General features: G+C 43.0%; 1 protein-coding gene across 1 annotated transcript in view; it reads left to right on the forward strand.

Annotated features, from left to right (window-relative positions):
• LOC115107994 (serine/threonine-protein kinase PAK 5-like) overlaps positions 1-24,713 on the forward strand; it is a 117,391-nt gene that overhangs the window by 72,146 nt on the left and 20,532 nt on the right. The window contains 1 exon segment of the mRNA XM_029631842.2: positions 21,415-22,317. Within this exon segment, the coding sequence (XP_029487702.2) occupies positions 21,415-22,317 (903 nt within the window).

Here is a 24,713-nt window from a genome sequence, read left to right on the forward strand (position 1 = left end):
TATCAACCATTCCACAAATTAATTTCTTGTTAATTAACAAACTATCGTTTTAACAAGTCCGTTAGGACATCTACTTTGTGCATGACACAAGTCATTTTTCCAACAATTGTTTACAGACAGATTATTTCACTTATAATTCACTGTATCACAATTCCAGTGGGTCAGATGTTTACTGTGGATGTATTACCTTCAAACTTGGTGCCTCTTTCCTTGACATCATGGGAAAATCAAAAGAAATCAGCCAAGACCTCAGAAAAATAATTGTAGACCTCCACAAGACTGGTTCATCCTTGGGAGCAATTTCCAAATGCCTGAAGGTACCCTGATCAAACAGTAGTACGCAAATATAAACACCATGGGACCACGCAGCCGTCATACCGTCAGCCGTCATACCGCTCATGTAAGAGACACGTTCTGTCTCCTAGAAATGAACATACTTTGGTGCAAAAAGTGCAAATCAATCCCAGAACAACAGCAAAGGACCTTGTGAAGAGGTACAAAAGTATCTATATCCACGATAAAACGAGTCCTATATCAACATAACCTGAAAGGCCGCTCAGCAAGGAAGAAGCCACTGCTCCAAACCCGCCATAAAAAAGCCAGACTACAGTTTGCAACTGCACATGGGGACAAAGGTTGTACTTTTTGGGGAAATGTCCTCTGGTCTGATGAAACAAAAATAGAACTGTTTGGCCATAATGGCCATCATTATGTTTGGAGGAAAAAGGGGAGGCTTGCAAGCCGAAGAACACCATCCCAACCGTGAAGCATGGGGGTGGCAGCATCATGTTGTGGGGGTGTTTTTCTGCAGGAAGGACTGGTGCACTTCACAAAATAGATGGCATCATGAGGGTGGGAAATTATGTGGATATATTGAAGCAACATCAGTCAGGAAGTTAAAGCTTGGTCACAAATGGGTCTTCCAAATGGACAATGACCCCAAGCATACTTCCAAAGTTGTTGCAAAATGGCTTAAGGACAACAAAGTCAAGGTATTGGAGTGGCCATCACAAAGCCCTGACCTCAATCCTATAGAAAATTTGTGGGCAGAACTGAAAAAGCGTATACGAGCAAGGTGTTCTACAAACCTGACTCAGTTACACCAGCTCTGTCAGGAGGAATGGGCCAACATTCACCCAACTTATTGTGGAAAGCTTGTGGAAGGCTACCCTAAACGTTTGACCCAAGTTAAACAATTTAAAGGCAATGCTACCAAATACTAATTGGGTGTATGTAAACTTCTGACCCACTGGGAATGTGATGAAAGAAATAAAAGCTGAAATAAATCATTCTCTCTACTATTATTCTGACATGACATATTCTTAAAATAAAGTGGTGATCCTAACTGAGCTATGACAGGGAATTAAGTGTCAGGAATTGTGAAAAACTGAAGTGTATGTAAACTTCCGAATTCCGACTGTAACTTCAATTGCCCTGGGGGTTCCGAACATAGGTTTGAATTCGGGAAAGTCATATTCCTGGTCGAAATGGTGGTGAGTTGCCGCCGATCTGATATCCAAAAGTTATTTCTGACTGTATGTAATAACACAAAAAAACTTTCTCGGCTAATAACGCGCAAAAAAAACTGTTTCGTTGCCTAGGAGCTAGAAGCAGAGGTGCCATGTCTGTCGCGCAGTCTTACAGGTTTAGAAAAATTTGCGCAAATATAACAATATCAATTTTGATCACAAAGGGACAAACCTTACCTTAAATTGAGGAGATCTTTACATTTTTCAGTTGAGTGCCTGCACCTGCTGTCCTTTAAAAAATTTTTTTTTATTGAATATCTGAAACATACAATATACCTGCAGTGAAGCCGCTCAACAACTACACCATACCTGTTATCCAACAGACTCTCATTCAGAGCGACACACAGAAGCATCCAGGGTCAATGCCCGTGCTCAAGGGAACGTTGACAGATCTCCCAACAGGCCAAAAAACGTGAACCTGAACCCTCCAAGATCCCAACACAGTTCCCCAATAGCTGTCCCTCAACCATCTACTACACGCAAGGAGACACATGTCTTGCGACTTTCCAATACCTCTCTAAGATCTCCTACATCTTTACCCTCTTCGGATTTCCTTGCAACATAAACTCAGTCCTCTCACTGTCAACTGCCTTTATTTTCAGCAAACTTAACATGTGTAAATATTTGTATGAACAAAAGACTCAACAACTGAGACATAAACTGAACAAGTTCCACAGACTTGTGACTAACAGAAATTGAATAATGTGTCCCTGAACAATGTGTCCCTCAAAATCAAAAGTAACATTCAGTATCTGGTGTGGCCACCAGCTGCATTAAGTACTGCAGTGCGTCTCCTTCCTTATGGACCATATTTGCCCGTTCTTGCTGGGAGATGTTACCCCACTCTTCCACCAAGGCACCTGCAAGTTCCCGGACATTTCTGGGGGGAATGGCCCTACCCCTCACCCTCTGATCCAACAGGTCCCAAACATGCTCAATGGGATTGAGATCCGGGCTCTTCGCTGGCCATGGCAGAACACTGACATTCCTGTCTTGCAGGACATCACGCACAGAACGAGCAGTATGGCTGGTGGTATTGTCATGCTGGAGGGTCATGTCAGGATGAGCCTGCAGGAAGGGTACCACATGAGGGAGGAGGATGTCTTCCCTGTAACGCACAGCATTGAGATTTCCTGCAATGCCAACAAGCTCAGTCCGATGATGCTGTGGCACACCGCCTCAGACCATGACGGACACTCCACCTCCAAATCCATCCCGCTCCAGAGTACAGGCGGTGTAACGTTCATTCCTTTAACGATAAATGCAAATCCGACCATCACCCCTGTCAGTGAAGAGCACTTTTTGCCAGTCCTGCCTGGTCCAGCGACGGTGGGTTTGTGCCCATAGGCAACGTTGTTAGAGGTGATGTCTGGTGAGGACCTGCCTTGCAACAGGCTTACAATCCCTTAGTCCAACCTCTCTCAGCCTATTGCGGACAATCTGAGCACTGATGGAGGGATTGTGCGTTCCTTGGTGTGATGTTCGGATGTACCGATCCTGTGCAGGTGTTGCCACTGCAAGGACGATCTGCTGCCCATCCTGTCTCCATGTAGTGCTGTCTTAGGCATCTCACAGTGTGGACATGGCAATTTATTGCCCTGGCCACATCTGCAGTCCTCATGCCTCCTTGCAGCATGCCTAAGGCACGTTCACGCAGATGAGCATGGACCCTGGGCATCTTTCTTTTGGTGTTTTTCAGAGTCAGTAGAAAGGCCTCTTTTGTGTCCTAAGCTTTCATTACTGTGACCTTAATTGCCTACTGTCTCTAAGCTGTTAGGGTCTTAACAACTGTTCCACAGGTATGTCATGTCTTTGGCTATGCCGGATTAAGTGATATGACATGCGATTCTATAAAATAATGTCCCTGTAAATAATATTACCTGATTGAGCTAATCATGTAAATGTAATTAACTAGAGAGTCGGGGCACCACGAAATAATATCTATAGAGCTGTTATCTTCCGAATAAACTCTTAACCTCTTAGTCCGCCCCATCCCGCATGCGGTATCGTTACTACAGCCTCAAGCTCATTAGCATAACGCAACGTTAGCGATTTTTAAAAATCGCAAATGAAACGAAATAAATATGCCTGTTCTCAAGCTTATCCTTTTCTTAACAATCCTGTCGTCTCAGCTAGCTTAGCGTTAGCATTAGCATTTAGCACGCAACATATTCACAAAAACCAGCCAAGGAATCAAATAAAATAATTTACCTTTGAAGAACTTCAGATGTTTCAATGAGGAGACTCTCAGTTACATAGCAGATGTCCAGTTTTTCCTGAAAGATTCTTGTGTAGGACACATCGTTCCCTTTTGTTACTATGCATATGGCTACCGAAACTAACCGAAAATTCAGTCACCTACATGTCCAACTTTTTTCCGAATTAACTCCATAATATCGACTGAAACATGGAAAACGTTGTTTGAATCAATCCTGAAGGTGGTTTGTCATATTTCTCTCCATTGAAAGCACCGTCCTTGTAGCCTGGTTTGTTCTGAGATTTGAATGGAAAAATACCGGGACCTGACTTTGCGCACCAATTGCCACGCAGACACCTAGCGGGACACCTGGTAAATGTAGTCTCTTATGGTCAATCTTCCAATGATATGCCTACAAATACGTCACAATGCTGCAGAGACCTTGGGGAAACAAGAGAAAGAGTCCGTTCATTCCTGTCGCATTCACAGCCATATAAGGCGATCATGGAAAACGTAGCCTCAGAAATCCTGTGCATTTCCTGGTCGGTCATACATCTTGGTTTTGCCCGAAACATTTGTTCTAAGGGACTCACAGTGAAAATCTTTGCATTTCTGGAAACGTAAGACTGTCTTCTTTCCAAAGCTATCAATTCCAAGCATATTCGAGCATCTTTTCGTGACAAAATATTGCGCTTAAAACGGGCACGTCTTTTTATCCAAAAATGAAATACTGCCCCTATAGGACTAACAGGTTAAAGACCTAGTAATATTTTACATCAATAACAGTCAATATTAATCGTCACCTTAATTCAGTCTCACCTGAATGTTGTAAATTCTTGGTTATCTTCACGAACCCTGGCTAACAAGTTTTATCAACAATACAAAATTGGGATTCATTATTTATTTACTAAATACCTAACTAATCACACAGAATTACACATACACATATAAATAATCATAACTTGATTACAAATGACGTCATAAAGGAAAATGTCCCTAATGTCCCGGGCAGAACAGATATGACAGCTTGTTACACAAAAGAAAAAGGGTCTGGGTTTGAGTGAAAGAGCGGGAAGACTGAGGAACAAAGGGCGAAGCTGTGCTATCGTAAATACAGTATTTTATGCATTCTAAATTACCGCCCATTTGGAAAAGGAAAATGCAATAAATATTTACTCTGAGCTGCGCTTCGGTAGGTTGGTGGTAGATGGAAGGCCGTGTTGCCCAACCGAGTCCTTTGTCCTTTGAAGAATGTCTCTGCTGGTAAATTGGATACGTTGTAGTAACGTTGTTGTGTGGTAGATGGGATACTCTGTCTGTTCCTTCCTAACCTGCGTTTGCAGCTGCTGTTGCTAACTCAACTGCTAGGAGGTATCATTTCTGTAGTGTATAAGAGTTCAAAGTTCATACCATTCGCAACCAAAGCTCACGCTGAGGTTGGCTTCGTTCTGTAATTATTATCTGAACCATTCTGACATCGGACCGTCGTCCTCACATCCTCGGAACATGAGGTTCATTTGTCATCAAGGCTTTATATAGGAAGGGAGAAAAGAGGGGTGTTTCATAGTTTACAACCTATGTCTCTTCATGTGAGTCGGGCCTAATTCACTCATGAAAACCCAAATCTCACATTTTAGAAGCTAAAATCACATTTCATCCCATCACAAATAATTTAATAGTCAAACATTTAAATTGAACAACAATTCCATGTGGATCTGATAACTCTGATGTGTAGACTTTCCACTGTAGAGTTTATGTCATCTTATCATTGATGAGAATGTCTCAGATGACAACTGAACTGACATCATATTCATTAAGTACCACCGCATATGTTCAATTGGTCGGATTACCAGAATATAGTTAATTTCCCCCCACCTTCTGATGTTCCCAGAATCTCTATATTAACCAAGGTATTTGCAAATGTAACATCAGTAGGGTAGAGAGAGGAAAAAAGAGGGAAGAGGTATTTATGACTGTCATACCCCCAGACCAACGTCATGACAGTTGCATGTTCATTAATTGTTTACAGTTCATTGGACAAGCAAGGGAAACAGTGTTTTAACCCTTTACAATGAAGATCTGTGAAGTTATTTGGATTTGGATTAATTATCTTTGAAAGATAAGGTCCTTTTTGCTGAGTTTATATATTTCAACTATGCTGTGATGTTTAACATACAATTTCAATATATCTAATCGAATAGAATCCACAGATTGCGTGTTGAAGATAAATACTTTTACTAAGAGTATTAGTATATTAGTAATTGACTGACCCGGTCTCTCCAGATCTCCTAATAGTACTATTTCTAGGGTCAATTTTAGATCAATCCTTTGCATTTTCAGCTATTCCTGAACCTGAGACCAGATGGCCATAACGAATAGATATGTTGACAGCGGACACCCTTGTTTATACCTCTTGACAATTCAAAACTCTCTGAGAAGTATCCGTTATTTATTATTTTACACCTGGGGTTGCTGTACATTATTTTTTCCCATTTTATAAGAGAATCACCGACATTGAAAAAAATCCAGGCATTTATGAATAAAATCCAGTCTTATTTTATCAAATTATTTTTCAAAATCCGCTATAAATACCAGGCCTGGCTTCTTAGGTGTTTCATTCTAGTAGTTGTCGTATATTTTCTCCAATGTATCGTCCATGTAAAAAACCTGTCTGATCAGGATGAACAATACCTGGTTAAACTCTTTTAACAGTATGCATTTCGCTAGTATTTTGCATCACAATATTGAAGTGTAAGAGGCCTCCAGTTTTTTAGATAGACTCGGTCTTTATATTTGCCATCTGGGTCTTGTTTTAATAATAGAGAAATCAGACCTTCCTGCTGAGTACCTGACAGACTACCATTTCTATAGAAGTAGTTAGAACAATCTAACAATGGAGCTTTTAGAATATCAAAAAAGGCTTGATATACCTCTCCCGATATGCCATCAAGCCCTGGGGGTTTTTCCAGACTGAAAGGATTTCACACTGATCTTTCTGCACATTTGTTAATTTTTAATATTATTTGGAAAGTATTCCTTACCATAATCTTTATTCATTGGGAGAGGATGAGACGGAAAATAGAACATCTACCTAAAATAATTAGCCTCCTCCTTTAAAATATAATTTGGAGAATCATAGATGACTCGATTTTCAGTAACGAGTTTCTGTAAATTATTTTTGTTAGCGTTCCTGCATTGGAGATTCAGGAAGAATTTTTTGCATTTTTGTCTATATTCCATCCAGTTTGCTGTGTTTCTGTAATAGATTACATTAGATCGTTTTTGATTAAGTTCCTCAAGTTCTTTTTGTTTTTCCTCTAACTTATTTTGTATCTCTTGTATCGTTTTTATTGCCATCTACCTGTACTATTAGTTCATGGATATCCCTTGTTAGTCTTATCTCTTTAGCCAGAAACAGCTTTTTTGTTATTGATGAATTTTGAATTGAATGACCTCTGAAGGTACATTTAAAGGTATCCCAAACAATAAGGGGATTTGCTGAACCTACATTGGAAAAATTATAGTTACAATTTGTTTTGTCTTAGATAAAATTTAAAAAATGCTGTCCTCCAGTAAACTATGATAACATTTCCAATATCCCCGTCCAGGTGGGATGGTGATGATAGTTTGTAGAGTGATTACCTTTACGGTCCATTGAAGTACTTAACACTTTGTTATAATCTCCTACCATAATGGTATGATAATTTGTTGCCTGTAAATTCAATAAATTGGTATAAATGTTTTTGAAGAAGTATGGATCATCCTGATTTGGACCATATAGATTAATGAGCCAAATGTATTTGTTGTCCACTTTCATATTCAAAAAGATTTACCTTCCTTGCAAATCATTCCTGACTATTTGCACATTCAGATCCACATTTTTGTTAATTAATATCATCACATCTGTTGAGTTCCTTTGTCCATGACAGAAAATTATTTCACCATCCCATTCCCTTTTCCACGCAACTTCATCAAGGATGTAGAGTGAGTTTCCTGTAAACAGTATATGTTATATTCCTTTTCTTTTAGCCATGTAAAGACAATTATAATTGGCTATACTTATTTCACCCCTTACCATAACTCAATACTATTCTCAGTCTAAATGGACCATACTTAGTGCTTGTAAAGTTACTGCCATCAGAGGTATTATGATGGTCAAAATTAGAGCTTTGAAATTTTATTTTCATGCATGCTACGACTTTGTATGTCTAGTAGCGTCTCCTTCATCACCCTGTTTTCCCTGAGTAGACAATTCATGTTGGAATCGTGGATTTTTACCTTGGCTGTGAGTGTCTTGTTTTCTCATTGGAGTGTAAGAATTTCACTCTGTCTGAACTCCAAACTCCCCCCCAGCCCTGCTACCTCATCACACAACCTTTCCAGTGTTGCATGGATATTTAGAATCCAAGAAATATGTTCTAGCAATATTTGTTTTATTCTTGCCCATTTGCCTGTAAGCCAATGCCACAGATGTTAGAAAATTGAAACAAGATATTATGTGTGTAGTAAATCTGAGTAGGTTGATGTGTATGATAATTGATAATTGTAATCCATATCGTATCACCATCATGGTTGCATCATAATGACCTTTAACATCATTGAAAAACACATCCCAGCCTTTCCATAGCAATTGACGTTTCACATGATCATGAAAGAGACCTTGCATTACTCTAGAGACGGCTTCACTACAGTACAAATGTATTCTGTACAATATGTTATTATTCCCCAGTGTCCCTATTCTGATATCTTCCCCTTGCTTGTTGTAAACATTTATTAACTTGTAAGACAAATACACAAAAAAGAAACATATTAAATTATAAAACTGTTTTTGACAATAGAGAGAGAGTGAGAGAAGAGAGCGAGATCAGGTGTGTGTGTATGTATAAATCCGTATGTGTAAGCGAGCATGTAATTGAGTATGTGTGTGTTCATATCCACTTGAATAGCTGTCCATCTATAAAGAGTTTGTCCACAATGAGAAAGGCACGCTTACCCCTCTCCCTTTGTTGCTTTTGCACCAGGTACTGTCTCTTACGTTGTTCGTTTATCTCCCTTGGAAATTTGGTCCCTTTAAGCTCCCTTCCCGGCTTTTGATCAGATCCTTTTGTTGGTAGTATTCAAATTTTGCGATGATCGGTCGGGGACCCTTGGTCTTGTCGCTCCAAGCTCCAAGTCTGTGTACCCCTGTGGAAAGCCACCTTGTTTAAAGTCGCTATAGGAAGTTTCAAGGCGGATTGCATGAATTCTCTGATTGCGCCCTCTGGATTATTGGATGCGTCCCCAGGAATCCCAGATTTTTTAAAATGTTCATGCATGCTACGACTTTGTATGTCTAGTAGCGTCTCCTTCATCACCCTGTTTTCCCTGAGTAGACAATTCATGTTGGAGTCATAGATTTTTACCTTAGCTGTGAGTGTCTTGTTTTCTGCTTGGAGCGTAAGAATAACACTCTGGCTAAACTCCAAACAACCCCTCAGCCCTGCTACCTCCGCACACAACCTTTCCAGTGTTGCATGGATTCCAGCTAGAGCACAAGTCTCTACTTCAACGGTAAGGAAATTGTCCGTGTTTGTAGCTAAATCCGTTTTTCTTTTTTTTGTCGGGTTAAAGTTCTTTTGTGAGGGGGTCGGATCTTTCCATGACGGAGTATGTTGTTCCTCCATAGCGTAAAGCTGTTGGTACTCGAAAAGATAGCAATGAGTCTTTCCCATGATGACGAAAAGTGTCTGTAGTACAGCCAGCTAGCACTCGCAGAATCCATGCAAAAAATGGAACACAAACTTGCAGTCCCAGCCGTAAAGGCTAACCGCGGCGTGGAATCCTTTGCAACAAAACTTTAGTTCTGAATAAAATCGATTTCATGAAAAATGTATTTAATATAAACAACAAACCGAGTGTAGATAGTACAATGTTCTGTTGCGCGCTCTGATGATGTATGTTTCATGATGACGTGTTGCGTGATGACCTGCTGCACGTTAGATACTTCTGCACTGTTGGAGCTAGGAACACAAGCATTTCACTACACCCGCAATAACATCTGCTAAATATGTGTATGTGACTAACACAATTTGATTTGGTTTGTGTGTGTGCACGGCCACGTGTCAGCCAGCCTGTCTGTCTGTCTGTCTATAGATAGAGATAATCACCTTGTATGTTGGCAAAGATCTCAGCCTCCCACTTGTCAAGTAGTACCTCTTTGTTGTAAAGCTCCTCGTGGGTCTTTGTAGAAAACTAGAAGTTGAGAGAGAGTCAAGCACTGACACCAAACTTGGTTTTAGGCTCATTTAGTGAGGAAACTGTGACACTTTTTACGCTCTAGTGTAGAGGCATTTTGACTCTTCTATCGCAATGCCAGATAATGCTTGTAGGCGATGTCATGGCGACGTTGGTTATCTAAGTTCCTGCTGTCCTTTAAAATTCAAATCCAAGTGTTTCAGTTGGGCAGTTGGGTTCCTGCAAGAACTCCCACCAACTAAGGAGGTTCCTCAATGAACCCCACCTCCTATGGGGTTCTTGGAAGAACCTTTTGGGGGCCATTTTCAGTGCCAAGAACTGTAAGGTTCTTCGTAGAACTTTGAGGATCTTAGAAGAACCCTTGTTGACCCCAATTTTTTTGTACAGAAGCCATGAGAAAATTGTTTAGGGGGATTACCACTACTATCTGTACTTACTGATGGTACAGACGCTGTTTCATCCTGTCCTACACTTAAATTGCCCTTGCCTAACGGTTGCGTCTGAAGCCGGGCTTGCAACTCGATCATCCTCACCGTAAGGAGATAGTTCTCCTGCATATTATGAGCAACTGCAATTAGAAAGCCTAATGTTACGTAGCTTTTTTGGCTGGTGGAGGTCCTGTAGATCCATGTCCAGATCAAGTGTCCAGGGAGAGAAAGTTCAGTGAGGACAAAACCAAGACATTGGTAAATGTGTTAAATACAGTTTGATTAAACGGTTCTTAAAAGTAAAAAGCGAAAAGTTTGGCAAGTTGCCAAGTGCTAACGAACAGCGCAACATAGTCATTGAACACTGATCACTTTAATAATGTTTACATATTGTTTTACCTACTTTATATTTAAGCCTATATACTGTATTCTAGTCATGGCTCATCCTATATAACTACTGCCATACACACCTTTTCTATTATATACTGTCAATACACACAATTCATATACATATATATTCATATTCCAGACTGACATTATTCGTCCTGATAATTTCTTGTTATTTTTTGAAACTTTTGGATTATGTGTGTATTGTCAATGTGTTGTTAGATATTGCTGCTCTGTTGGAGCTAGAAACATAAGCATTTTGCTGCACCTGTGACAACATCTGCAAAACTGTGTAAGTGATTAATAAACATTGATTTGATTTTGATTTGAACATCACCTCACACCTCTCTTATTCTCTCTCTCTCACACACACACACACACACACACACACACACACACACACACACACACACATACACACACACATACACACACACACACACACACACATACACACACACACACACACACACACACACACACACACACACACACACACACACACACACACACACACACATACACATACACACACACACACACCTCCCCCCTCTCTCTCTCTCTCTCTCTCCCATTACTCTATAATTACTCTATAATTTCAGTTCATGAGCTTCTCACCGGGGACATGACAGGTTATCAGTTTTACCACACGTTCTACTTTCAACGCGTATTCCTATAATAGGTTATTCTTATAATAGTAGTATTCTGAGAAGAGTACTCAACATGGTGATGATGGTGGTGATATTGGTTGCTTTAACCAAAAGCTCTTTTAATGAGGGGATTGGTGAATGTAAGATGAAGGTTATTAACTAACAGGCAGCACGCCCTGAGGAAAGAGGTCAGCCTCAGCGTTTCTGTCCCTAATAAACACATCATGTTCTCAGAAACTCAATCTCATGTTCTCAAACTCAAACCACAATTTAATACTGTTTCAAGAGCTGCACAATGTGCTTGCTGTGTCATTTTGTGAAAACGGAGTTGGATCATGTCAACCCAAAACACTGATCTAAGGTCAGATTGGATGAGGTTAGGATTTAGGGAGAGTTAGCTGATCCTAGATCTGTGCCTACCTGGAGTGTTTTTGTGTCCCTTTTCATTCACGCAACGATTAAATGTAACAGTGGCTCTTCCCATTTCGTTGGATGGTGTATACCATGTATATTCCACACAGTACGACCAAAAACAACATACAACTTGAACTGGAGCTACATTACTGTTACAAACCTGCAGGGGGCAGAATAACCTAGGCTAGGATCAGGGGAATACCTAGTCAGTTGTACAACTGAATGCCTTCAACTGAAATGTGTCTTCCACATTTAACCCAACCAGAAAGGTGCAGCAGGCTGCCATAATCGACATCCACGTCTTCGGCGCCCGGGGAACAGGGGCAGAATGATCAACTGCCTTGATCAGGGGCAGAATGACACATTTTTACCTCGTCAACTCTGGGACTCGATTCAGCACCTTTTCGGGTCATGTACTGTATGATACAGCAACACTTGAACGCTGTGGCTGAGCAGGGTTTGAATTCTATAGGGCTCTGGTCAAAAGAAGTACACTATATAGGGAACATGGTGCCATTTGGGATGCACCCTTAGTCTTACTGTGTTATGTGGCCCCTAGAGTTAATCCTCCCCTTACGTGTGTCCCCTGGATTGATCTTGATGGACGAGTGGCTCCAGATCTCCTTCTCCACCTGAGACATCCTCTCCCGGGTCGTCTGTTAGGACTTATCCGTAGCACCCACCGTGATCTTGTCCTGGCCCTGCACCCTGTTCTGGGCAGTCAAGTCAGTCAAGACAATTATTGTTACCAACAATGACCAGTAGAGGGAGCTATAGGAGTAAACATCCTCAGGCTACTGAACAGAACAGTAGAGGAAGATGTTGAGCATACAGAATGGTGTGACATACAGGGGTTGAATTGCACTGCTTAATAACACATCATTACAAGAACACAAAGGCCTGAAGCACCATTACGTATGCTTTATTATGTTGCGAGAATGGTTTGTCAAACCTTATAAGCAAATGAAAGGAACTTTATACATAATGTGATCATAATATGTCCTGCTCCTATCAGTACTCTTTTTGTATCAACATCCTTGATCTCTGGTTATGCAAAAGGCTCCTGTAAAGCATCATTTGCAGCCTAATATGTCCCTCGTTAGATATGATATACAATGATACAGTAGGGAGCCATGAAGGAGAGTTGTAAAAAGGGTTATTTGTCCCGGGTCTCAAGGGCCTTTTGACATTGTCTCACAAAAAAAATGGAAGGAACACACTACAGTCCAGAGATTGTTTACTGATACGCTACTACACTCCAGTATCACAGTGTGTGTGTGTGTGTGTGTGTGTGTGTGTGTGTGTGTTCTCTGCTGTGTAAGTCGTGACAGAAAACAAGCCCTCGGTGAGAAAGAGAGAAAGACAAAGATGAGCATAGAGAGTGGGTGGGAGATATTGGATGAGAGTTTTATGTGAGTAATTTGCATCGTCATCATTTGGATGAAACCAACAAAACATTTCCAAATTGTGTTTTAGTCTCGATTTCCAGTGGCCCCTGGAGGTACGGTGTGTTGAGGGTGTGAGGGTGTGTGAGACGGTTGTGGAGGAGCTGTTGGGGAGAGTGTGTTAAGGTGTGTTTACTGTAGGTGCAATGCATCAGTGTGTGACAAATGGAGATGAGGGGGCGGAGGAGGAGACACACCTGTGTCAGTATGTACCCACTAGGAATATACAGTATGACCAGAATCCAATATATGACAAGAATTGCATCACCCCAATTTGTATCCAACCAGGATCTCCCACTGAGATGAAGAATTAAATAAATAATAGCTGAGAGGAATGGCTTGGAGAGGAGGAGGGTGGTGTGTGTGTGTGTGTGTGTGTGTGTGCTTGTCTATGTGTTTGTGTGATGGTCCCAGGGCTGTGGCCAGTGAACCGAAGGCTCTAAAACTGGGCTATAGGCAAGAGTTACCCAGAGGGCAACCTCATTAATCCCCCCCCCCCTCCATTTCTCCCTCCCTCGCTTCTCTTCCCTCTCTCCCCTCCTTCATTACCTCCAAGGTTAATCGCCCTTATCTCCCAATGAGCCTAATTTTTCATCCCCCCCCATCCCCTGTCCTCCCCTCACCACCACACCACTCTTGGGCTCCCCTGTCTCCCTGTCCTGCCTACTCCTCTCCCCTCATTGTCTTGCCTCTACTTATTTCCTCCCTTTTCCTCTTCCTCCTTCCCCATGCTTTCCCTCCTTCTCACTCCTCTCTCCCAGGGCGTACATTGAACAGACAGACATACACGGAGTATGAAAAACATTTCCAATGCTCTTTCCATGACACAGACTGACCAGGTGAATCCAAGTGAAAGCCACGATCCCTTATTGATGTCACTTGTTAAATCAAATCAAATCAAATTGTATTTGTCACATGCTCCGACTACAACAGGTCAAAAGCTTACTTACACGCCCTTAGCCAACAGTGCTTAAAAAAATCTATAAATAAGTGTTAAGTTAAACATAGATGAGTAGAAAATAGAAAATAAAAGTAACAAGTAATTAAACAACAGCAGTAAAATGGGGGGCACCGGTTAGTCAAGCTAATTGAGGTAATATGTACGTGTAGGTAGAGTGAAAGTGACTATACATAGATTATAAACAGTGAGTAGCAGCAGCGTTAAGGAGGGGTCTGGGTAGCCCTTTGATTAGCTGTTCGGGAGTCTTATGGCTTGGGTGTAGAAGTTGTTAAGAAGCCCTTTGGACCTCAACTTGGCTGGCGCTCCGGTACCGCTTGCTGTGTGGTAGCAGAGAGAACAGTCTATGACTAGGGTGTCTGGAGTCTTTGACAATTTTTAGGGCCTTTTTCTGACACCGACTGGTATAGAGGTTCTGGATGGCAGGAAGCTTGGCCCCAGTGATGTACTGGGCAGTCCGCACTACCCTCTGTAGTGCATTGGAGGTCGGAGGCCGAGCAGTTGCCATACCAGGCAGTGATGCAACCATGCTCTCGATGCTGCAGCTATAGAACCTTTTGAGGATCTGAGGACCCATGCCAAATCTTTTCAGTCTCCTGAGGGGGAATAGGCTTTGTCGTGACCTCTTCACAACTGTCTCAGTGTGTTTGGACCATGAGAGTTTGTTGGTGATGTGGACACCAAGGAACTTGCAACTCTCAAACTGTTCCACTACAGCCCCGTCGAAGAGAATGGGGACGTGCCCGGTCCTCCTTTTCCTGTAGTCCACAATCATCTTCTTTGTCTTGATCACGTTGAGGGAGAGGTTGTTGTCCCTGCACCACACGGCCAGGTCTCTGACCTCCTCCCTATAGGCTGTCTCATCGTTGTCGGTGATCAGGCCTACCACTGTTGTGTCATTGGCAAACTTGATGATGGTGTTGGAGTTGTGCTTGGCCATGCAGTCATGAGTGAACAGGGAGTACAGGAGGGGACTGAGCAAGCACCCCTGAGGGGCCCCAGTGTTGAGGATCACCGTGGCGGATGTGTTGTTCCCTATCCTTACCACCTGGGGGCGGCCCATAAGGAAGTCCAGGATCCAGTTACAGAGGGAGGTGTTTAGTCCCAAGCTCCTTAGCTTAGTGATGAGCTTTGAGGGCACTTTGAGGGTGTTGAATGCTGAACTGTAGTCAATGAATAACATTCTCACATAGGTGTTCCTTTTGTCCAGGTGGGAAAGGGCAATGTTGAGTGCAATAGAGATTGTATAATCTGTGGATCTGTTAGGGCGGTATGCAATTTGGAGTGGGTCTAGGGTTTCTGGGATAATGGTGTTGAAGTGAGCTTTGACCAGCCTTTCAAAGCACTTCATGGCAACAGATGTGAGTGCTACGGGTCGATAGTCATTTAGGCAGGTTACCTTAGTGTTCTTGGGCACAGAGACTATGGTGGTCTGCTTGAAACATGTTGGTATTACAGACTCAGTCAGGGGCAGGTTGAAAATGTCAGTGATGGCACTTGCCAGTTGGTCAGTGAATGCTCGGAGTACACGTCCTGGTAATCCGTCTGGCCCTGCGGCCTTGTGAATGTTGACCTGTTTAAAGGTCTTACTCACATCGGCTACAGAGAGCGTGATCACACAGTTGTCCGGCACAGCTGGTGCTCTCATGCATGTTTCAGTGTTACTTGCCTCGAAGCGAGCATAGAAGTAATTTAGCTTGTCTGGTAGGTTCGTGTCACTGGGCAGCTCGTGGGTGTGCTTCCCTTTGTAGTCTGTAATAGTTTGCAAGCCCTGCTACATCTGACAAGCATCGGAGCCGGTGTAGTACGATTCAATCTTAGTCCTGTATTGACGCTTTGCCTGTTTGATGGTTCGTCGGAGGACATAGAGGGATGTCTTATCAGCTTCCGACTTAGAGTTCTGCTCCCTGAAAGTGGCAGTCCTACCCTTTCTCTCAGTGCGGATGTTGAGTGTAATCCACTGCTTCTGGTTGGGGTATGTACGTACGGTCACTGTGGAGATGATGTCATCGATGCACTTCTTGATGAAGCCAGTGACTGATGTGGTGTACTCCTCAATGCAATCTGAAGAATGCCAGAACACATTCCAGTCTGTGCTAGCAAAACAGTCCTGTAGCTTACCATCTGCTTCATCTGACCACTTTCTTATTGACAGAGTCACTGGTGCTTACCGCTTTCGTTTTTGCTTGTAAGCAGGAATCAGGAGGATAGAATTATGGTCAAATTTGCCAAATGGAGGGCGAGAGAGAGCTTTGTACGCATCTCTGTGTTTTGGAGTAAAGGTGGTCTAGAGTTTTTTTCCCTCTGCTTGCACATTTAACATGCTGATAGAAATGAGGTAAAACTGATTTGAGTGTCCCTGCGTTAAAGTCCCCGGGCCACTAGGAGCGTCGCCTCTGGATGAGTGTTTTTCTGTTTGCTTATGTCCGTATACAGCTCATTGAGTGCAGTGCGGTCTTTGTGCCAGCATCGGTCTGCGGTGGTATATAGACAGCTGCGAAAAATATAGATGTAAACTCTCTTGGTAAATAGTGTGGTCTACAGCTTATCATGAGATACTCTACCTCAGGCAAGCAAATCCTCAAGACTGCCTTAGATATCGTGCACCAGCAGTTGCCTACATATATACATAGGCCTCCGCCCCTTGTCTTTACCAGAGGTCGCTGTTCTATCCTGTCGAAAAAGCTTAAAACCCGCCAGCTGTATGTTAATCATGTTGTCGTTCAGCCACGACTCGGTGAAACATAAGATATTACAGTTTTTAATGTCCCGTTGGTAGGATATATGTGCTGGTAGGTCATCTACTTTATTATCGATTGATTGTACATTGGATAATAGGACCGATGGTAAAGGTAGATTACCTTACAAGGCACCTGTACCGTTGTCCACGATATCTCTGTCTTTTCCTCCTGCGAATGACGGGGATGAGGGCCTTGTCGGGTGTCTGGAGTAAATCCTTCCCATCCAACGCATCGAAGAAGAAGAATTCTTCCAGTACGGGGTGAGTAATCGCTGCCCTGATATCAAGAATCTCTTTTCGGTCATAAGACACGGTGGCAGAAACATTATGTACAAAATAAGTTACAAATAACGCAAAAAAACATACACAATAGCACAATTTGTGACGGGATCGTAAAACGGTGGCCATCTCCTCCATTGCCATTCCACTCAAAAATCCACTTCAACCAGTCTAGATGAAGTGGAGGAGACAGGTTAAAGAGGCAATTGAGGCAATTGAGACATGGATTGTGTATTTGTGCCATCCAGAGAGTGAATGGGAAAGACAAAAGATTTAAGTGCCTTTGAACAGGGTATAGTAGTAGGTGCCAGGCACACCAGTTTGAGTGTATCAAGAACTGCAACGCTGCTGGGTTTTAATGCTCAACAGCTTCCCGTGTGTATCAAGAATGGTCCACCACCCAAAGGACACCCAGACAACTTGACACAACTGTGGGAAGCATTGGAGTCAACATGGGCCAGCATCCGTGAGGAACGCTTTCGACGCCTTGTAGAGTTTGAGGCTGTTCTGAGGGCAAACGGGAGCACAGCATAAAGTACACAGCAAAAAGACTAGATCTCCTCTCCTCCTTCTGCCTTACCCTCTCCCCTCTGCCCTTCTTCTCTACCAGTGCTTACCTTGAGCAGACAGATGGACAGACAGACACAGAGAGACAGACATATATACAGACAGTGGGATAGAGACTAGATCTATTACAACTTCTCACCGGCGGATGGGCCAGAGTCTCAGCGCTCTGAAATATGGCTGCTGTCACCACTGAGACACTGTGAATAACAAAGAAGGGAGAGAGAGAGAGAGAGAGAGAGAGAGAGCTTGGTACTCCAAACTATCAGCCCTTAATTCAAAATAATGGGAAGATATCCAGCACCGACTTTACGTGATGTCGGGACGCTTGACAGTGATCTGGCACACAATTAACCTTGCGTGTGTCTCTCTCTTGCTTTCTCTCTCTCACTCTCTCTCGCCCTCTCTTTTTCCTCTCTCTCTCTCTCTCTCTGTCTCCTATACAGAGGTTATGGATTTTCAACCAAACAAGGTTAATGTTTTATTAAATAATTGACACTCTCCAGTGCTCCCTGCCAATTGAATTAGTGAGTGTTCAAACGTTATATATTTCTAACAGATTTCAGACACAGCCCTACAGTCTGGGACGTACAGATTCTAAAGGTTCTGTACTAAACGTTATATATTTCTAACAGATTTCAGACACAACCCTACAGTCTGGGACGTACAGATTCTAAAGGTTCTGTACTAAACGTTATATATTTCTAACAGATTTCAGACACAACCCTACAGTCTGGGACGTACAGATTCTAAAGGTTCTGTACTAAACGTTATATATTTCTAACAGATTTCAGACACAGCCCTACAGTCTGGGACGTACAGATTCTAAAGGTTCTGTACTAAACGTTATATATTTCTAACAGATTTCAGACACAACCCTACAGTCTGGGACGTACAGATTCTAAAGGTTCTGTACTAAACGTTATATATTTCTAACAGATTTCAGACACAACCCTACAGTCTGGGACGTACAGAGCAATAAAAAGTATTTACCCCCTTTCTAATTTTCTTTATTTTTGCATATTTCATGATACTGAATGTTGTCAGATCTGCAACCAAAACCGAATATTAGATAAAGGGAACCTGAGTGAACAAATAACACAACAATGACATACTTATTTCATTTCTTTCATAAACAAAGTTATGCAACACTCAATTCCCCTTTGTGAAAAGGTAATTGCCCCCTTACACTCAATAACTGGTTGTGCCAACCAATCACTTCCTGTAGTTGTTGATCAGTCACCAGTAATCAGTCGCTGTGGAGGGATTTTGGCCCACTCTTCCGTTTCAAGTCCTGCTACAACATCTCAATTGGGAATAGGTCTGGACTTTGACTATGCTTTTTAGCCATTTTTATGTAGACTTGATTGTGTGTTTTGGATTGTCTTGCTGCATGACCCGGCTGCGCTTTAGCTTCAGCTCACAGATGGATGGTCTGACATTCTCCTGTAGTATTGAGAGAGAGAGAGAGAGAGAGAGAGAGAGAGAGAGAGAGAGAGAGAGAGAGAGAGGGAAGGAGAGAGAGAGAGAGAGAGAGAGAGAGAGAGAGAGAGAGAGAGAGAGAGAGAGAAAATAAATAAATAAATAAATGCTGTGCCATCCTCTGTTGCCCTAACCCTCATGTTAACCTCACATTGTTTTGATCCTCTGGAGGCAGAGACACGCAGGGCTTTGATTCCCCTCACAGAGATCTGCACACACCGCGACCGTACAAACGCCACACACACACACGCAGCCCTCTCTGCCGTGTAAAGAGCTTACCGTGGGTAGGAGAGGATGAGCAATGCTGCTGTTGTTTCAGCTGCATTAGGGGTTTGAAGCAGCAGTGTGGGTGTGTGTGTGTGAGTGCCTGCGGAGGCGCGCGCGTGTGTGTGTGTGTGTAAGCGGGGTGTAAATGCAGTGCACCAAATGTCACAATTATTCATGTGAAAAAGAAAAGGAGAGCTGCACACTCTAGGAGCTCAGAAGCAATAATTGGGTAATCTAATAACTAACATTTTGACAGACAAGCTGTCTTCATCAGGGTACAAGACAGCTTGTCTGTCAAAATGTTTGTCATGATGTTATTCAATTATTGCTTCTAGAGTGTGCAGCTCTCCTTTTCTTTTTCAAGTGTTCTACTCCGCTAGCCAGCACCTCGCCTGAACAGGTGTTCTACTCCGCTAGCCAGCACCTCACCTAAACAGGTGTTCTACTCCGCTAGCCAGCACCTCACCTAAACAGGTGTTCTACTCCACTAGCCAGCACCTCGCCTAAACAGGTGTTCTACTCCGCTAGCCAGCATCTCTCCTAAACAGGTGTTCTACTCTGCTAGCCAGCACCTCTCCTAAACAGGTGTTCTACTCTGCTAGCCAGTACCTCGCCTAAACAGATGTGCGTTTCTTTCGCCTTACAATTATTAATGTGCCCTGATCAGTTCCTCCCACTGAAATTGAAGCTTATCTTTTGGGAAAGAAATGGGATAGAACATAATCTTTCCCAATATACGTTTTGCTTTCTCCTCTTCTCACATTTCAGGGTAGCTATTTTAGTCCTTTCTCCAACTCACACTGACAGTGGGTTGTGGAGAGCGTACGTAACATAGTAAAAGTCAATCCGGGACACTCCAATTAGTACAATATCTTACTCATTGCAATTTGTACAATATGTTACGAATTTGCAAAAAGTATGAAATGTTACGAATTCCAATTTGTTGTGGTAAACATTAGCTAGGTGGCTAGGTGGCTAACGCTAATGTTAGCTAGGTGGCTAACGTTAGGTGGGCTAGGGATTAGGGTTAGGGTTTAAGGTTAAGGTAAAGGTTAGTGTTAGGGATTAATTTAAAGGGTTAAGGTTAGGGTTAGGGGAAGGGTTAGATAACGTGCTAAATAGTTGCAAAGTAGCTAAAAAGTTGTAAAGTTGCTAATTAGCTCAAACTCGAAAGTTGTTTGCGATGCGATTTGAGCACGCAACCTTTGAATTCATAAACATTTGTGTTGTATGCATACCCATCCACCCCGACTAACCAGCCTAATTTCATTTTTGCCCTAAGTAATATTCTGTCTTAAGTAACCATGCTAAATGTAACATATCATACTCATTTGAGTATCCTGGATGTATGTTTACTATGTTACGTCTAGTCTATAAGACCAGGCTGTGTGGAGATGCCTATTGTTGCTATAAGAGAACTAGGCATTCGGTTCTCTCTCATTTTCATTTTCTCACAAAAAACATAATACACATCACCTCAGAGGAATGTTACTCAATGGAACAATTTCTATTAATATTTCCATTGATAGTACAGATATTTCCTTTGTATCATCATGGCTACTTATTATCCATCTACTGTGCATGGGCAGGTAGTTCTCTTCATAGAAATATAATTACTAGAATGGACGTTCCCATTCCATTCTATTTCTATGGTTCCCTCACTGCGATGCGTAGCTACAGCACGTTAACTGTGTCCATCTACTGTGCATGGGCAGGTAGTTACTTTCATAGAAATATAATTACTAGAATGGATCTTCCTATTCCATTCTATTTCTATGGTTCCCTCACTGCGATGCGTAGCTACAGTACGTTAACTGTGTGTTTACTGTCTGTTCCCCAGACCATCGTTCGAGGGAACCGGCCCCCGAAGGACACGTCCATCAATGGTCTCCTGGAGGAGTTCGACAGCATCTCTGTGACACGTTCCAACTCCCTGCGTAAAGAGAGCCCTACGGGCCCCCACCAGGCCGGGTCTGGGGCCCCCAAACCCCCCTCCCACCACCCTCCACACCCCCACCCCAACGCCCCTGAGGAGAACGGCTTCAGCCACTACTACTCCCGCTACTCCTGTGATCTGGACACCTCCAGTAGGGACTTCTCTCTGGAGCCCTACAGGAAGGACAGTAAAGGCTTCGCTCTAGATGGGGACTGGGCCGTGGGGAGACACTACCGCTTCCCCAAACAGAATGGCCACCTCACCCACGCCACCCGCGTTCCCTTCTACCCCGACGCCATGCCTCAGAAGACCGATTACGCCAAGCTGCCTCCGGACTACCACACGTACTTGGAGAGCAAGGTGGCGGGGGCGCGCTTGGCCGACGAGGTGGGATCTGGGTCCGGGGTGGGAAGCGCAGGGGGGTCTGCCGGGTCCACGACAGGGGGGTACTACCGGGCGTCCGTAGGCGGTTCGTCCAGCCAGGACTACCGGGATGCGTCGATGGTGGGGACACCGTCGCGAGCCTCGCTGCACAGCGAGCAAATCAACTACCCAGATAGCGAGTGGAGCTACAGCGGCATGTCCAGAGACGAGTACGAGAAGAGGCCTAAGTCGTCGTACGTGATGCAGACCAGCCCCACGCCGGCCATCCGACAGCGCTCCAGGTCGGGGTCCGGCCTCCAGGAGCCCAACGTGCCCTATGGGGCCAGCGGGGCTTTTAAGAGTCCCCCTCAGACACACCCCTACAGCTCCTACACCTACCCACGCCTCTCAGAGACTCTCACCAACTCACAGGCCATGGCCAAGGTACGTCTGGGCTGGTGTGTTTATTTACTCTGTAATCTGAGTCGGGAAATGTTATTGCCAAGGAAAGACACATCCATTATGTTAGCAGTGTATTATTTTCTACTATTTTCAAAATACTTTTCCAAATAGTCCAGTTTTGATAATAATTTGAATCAGGTGATACTTCGTAAAGTATTCAGATCCGTTGACTTTATGCCCATTTTGTTAGGTTACAGCCTTATTCTAAAATGGATTACATTAGTTTTTTCCCCTCATCAATCTCTACACACAAAACCCGATAGTGACAAAGCAAAACAGGTTTTTATGATTTTGTATTAATTGATTAAAAAACATATATATCACATTTACATACGTTACATACACCTTTGGCAGCTTCAAGGAAGAGTCTTGGTGGTTCCAAACATCTTCTGTGTTCTTGGGGACCTTCAAAGCTGCAGAAATCTTTTGGTACTTCAATACCTTGACTTTGTTGTCCTTAAGCCATTTTGACACAACTTTGGAAGTATGCTTGGGGTCATTGTCCATTTGGAAGACACATTTGCAACCAAGCTTTAACTTCCTGACTGACGTCTTGAGATGTTGCTTCAATATATCCATATAATTTTCCTCCCTCGTGATGCCATCTATTTTGTGAAGTGCACCAGTCCCTCCTGCAGCAAAGCACCCCCACAACATGATGCTGCCACCCCCGTGTTTCACGGTTGGGATGGTGTTCTTGCAAGACTCCCCGTTTTTCCTCAAAATATAACAATGGTCATTATGGCCAAACAGTTCTATTTTTGTTTCATCAGACCAGAGGACATTTCTCCCAAAAGTACAATCTTTGTCCCCATGTACAGTGGCAAACCGTAGTCTGGCTTTTTTATGGCAGTTTTGGAGCAGTGGCTTCTTCTGTGCTGAGTGGCCTTTCAAGTTATGTCGATATAGGACTCGTTTCACTGTGGATATAGATACTTTTGTACCTGTTTCCTCCAGCATCTTCACAAGGTCCTTTGCTGTTGTTCTGGGATTGATTTGCACATTTCGCACAAAAGTATGTTCAACTTTGGAGACAGAGCGTGTCTCCTTCCTGAGCGGTATGACGGTACCATGGTGTTTATAGTTGCGTACTATTGTTTGTACAGATGAACGTGGTACCTTCAGGCATTTGGAAATTGCTCCCAAGGATGAACCAAACTTGTGGAGGTCTACAATTTTTTTCTGAGGTCTTGGCTGATTTCTTTTGATTTTCCCATGATGTCAAGCAAAGAGGCACTGAATTTGAAGGTAGGACTCAAATGATGTCAATTAGCCTATCAGAAGCATCTAAAGCCATGACACCATTTTCTGGAATTTTCTAAGCTGTTTAAAGGCACAGTCATCTTAGTGTATGTAAACGTCTGACCCACTGGAATTGTGATACAGTGAATTATAAGTGAAATAATCTGTCTGGAAAAATTACTTGTGTCATGCACAAGATAGATGTCCTAATCGACTTGCCAAAACTATAGTTTGTTAACAAGAAATTTGTGGAGTGGTTGAAAAACGAGTTTAATGACTCCAACCTAAGTGTATGTAAACTTCCGACTTCAACTGTATGTAAATAAGGTATTCCTGTTTTTAAGTTTAATACATTTGCAAACATTTCTAAAAACCTGTTTTCAATTTATGGTGTTGTGTGTAGATTGCTGAGGATTGTTTTTTATTCAATCCATTTTAAAATAAGGCTCCAGCGTAACAAAATGTGTAAAAAGTCAAGGGGTCTGAATACTTTCCGAAGGCACTGTAAGAGCTCTCTGAACTTCTCTCTCTGAAGTACCTAATAAACTGGAAGGTGCAAATGTTGAATGTGCATACGCTGAGCTATAGTAGCCTTTTTCCACGACACTGGAATGACAGCCCTTTCTGACAAACCCATTGAAACCACTGCAGAGAACATTACACAGATGCATTAGCCTCCCATGTATCCACCCCTTCCCGGTTTAAAGAGATGATGCAGTGTTATCGCCCCAGTTGCATCTCTCCTTTCTCCTCGTCCCTCTCTTTTACCCAATCTACTTTCCTCTCCTCCCCTCCCCTCCTCTCCCCCTCTTTATTTCTCCCTTCCCTCTTCTCATCTACCCCTATCCTCTCCTTTCCTTCCTCCCCATTTCTCCTCCCTCTCTCCTCTCCTCTCCTCCTCACCTCTGTGTGATGGATCTAGTGTCAGTAGTTAATCTACTGTTCCCCAGCGGAGGAAGGCTCTGCCACAGACACAGAATTGCCTTTACAGAAGCCGCGCTAGAATCAATGAACGCCACAACACTGGGCCGTCGTCAAGCCGATAACACAGTCCAAACGGGGGTGGGAGAGGGGGAGGGAAGGGGAGACATTTGGACGAGAGGAGGAAGATAAACTGGCGTCAGTCCAATACCACA

The sequence above is a fragment of the Oncorhynchus nerka genome, linkage group LG24, assembly GCF_034236695.1.
Source record: "Oncorhynchus nerka isolate Pitt River linkage group LG24, Oner_Uvic_2.0, whole genome shotgun sequence".
NCBI classification, from domain to species: domain Eukaryota; kingdom Metazoa; phylum Chordata; class Actinopteri; order Salmoniformes; family Salmonidae; genus Oncorhynchus; species Oncorhynchus nerka.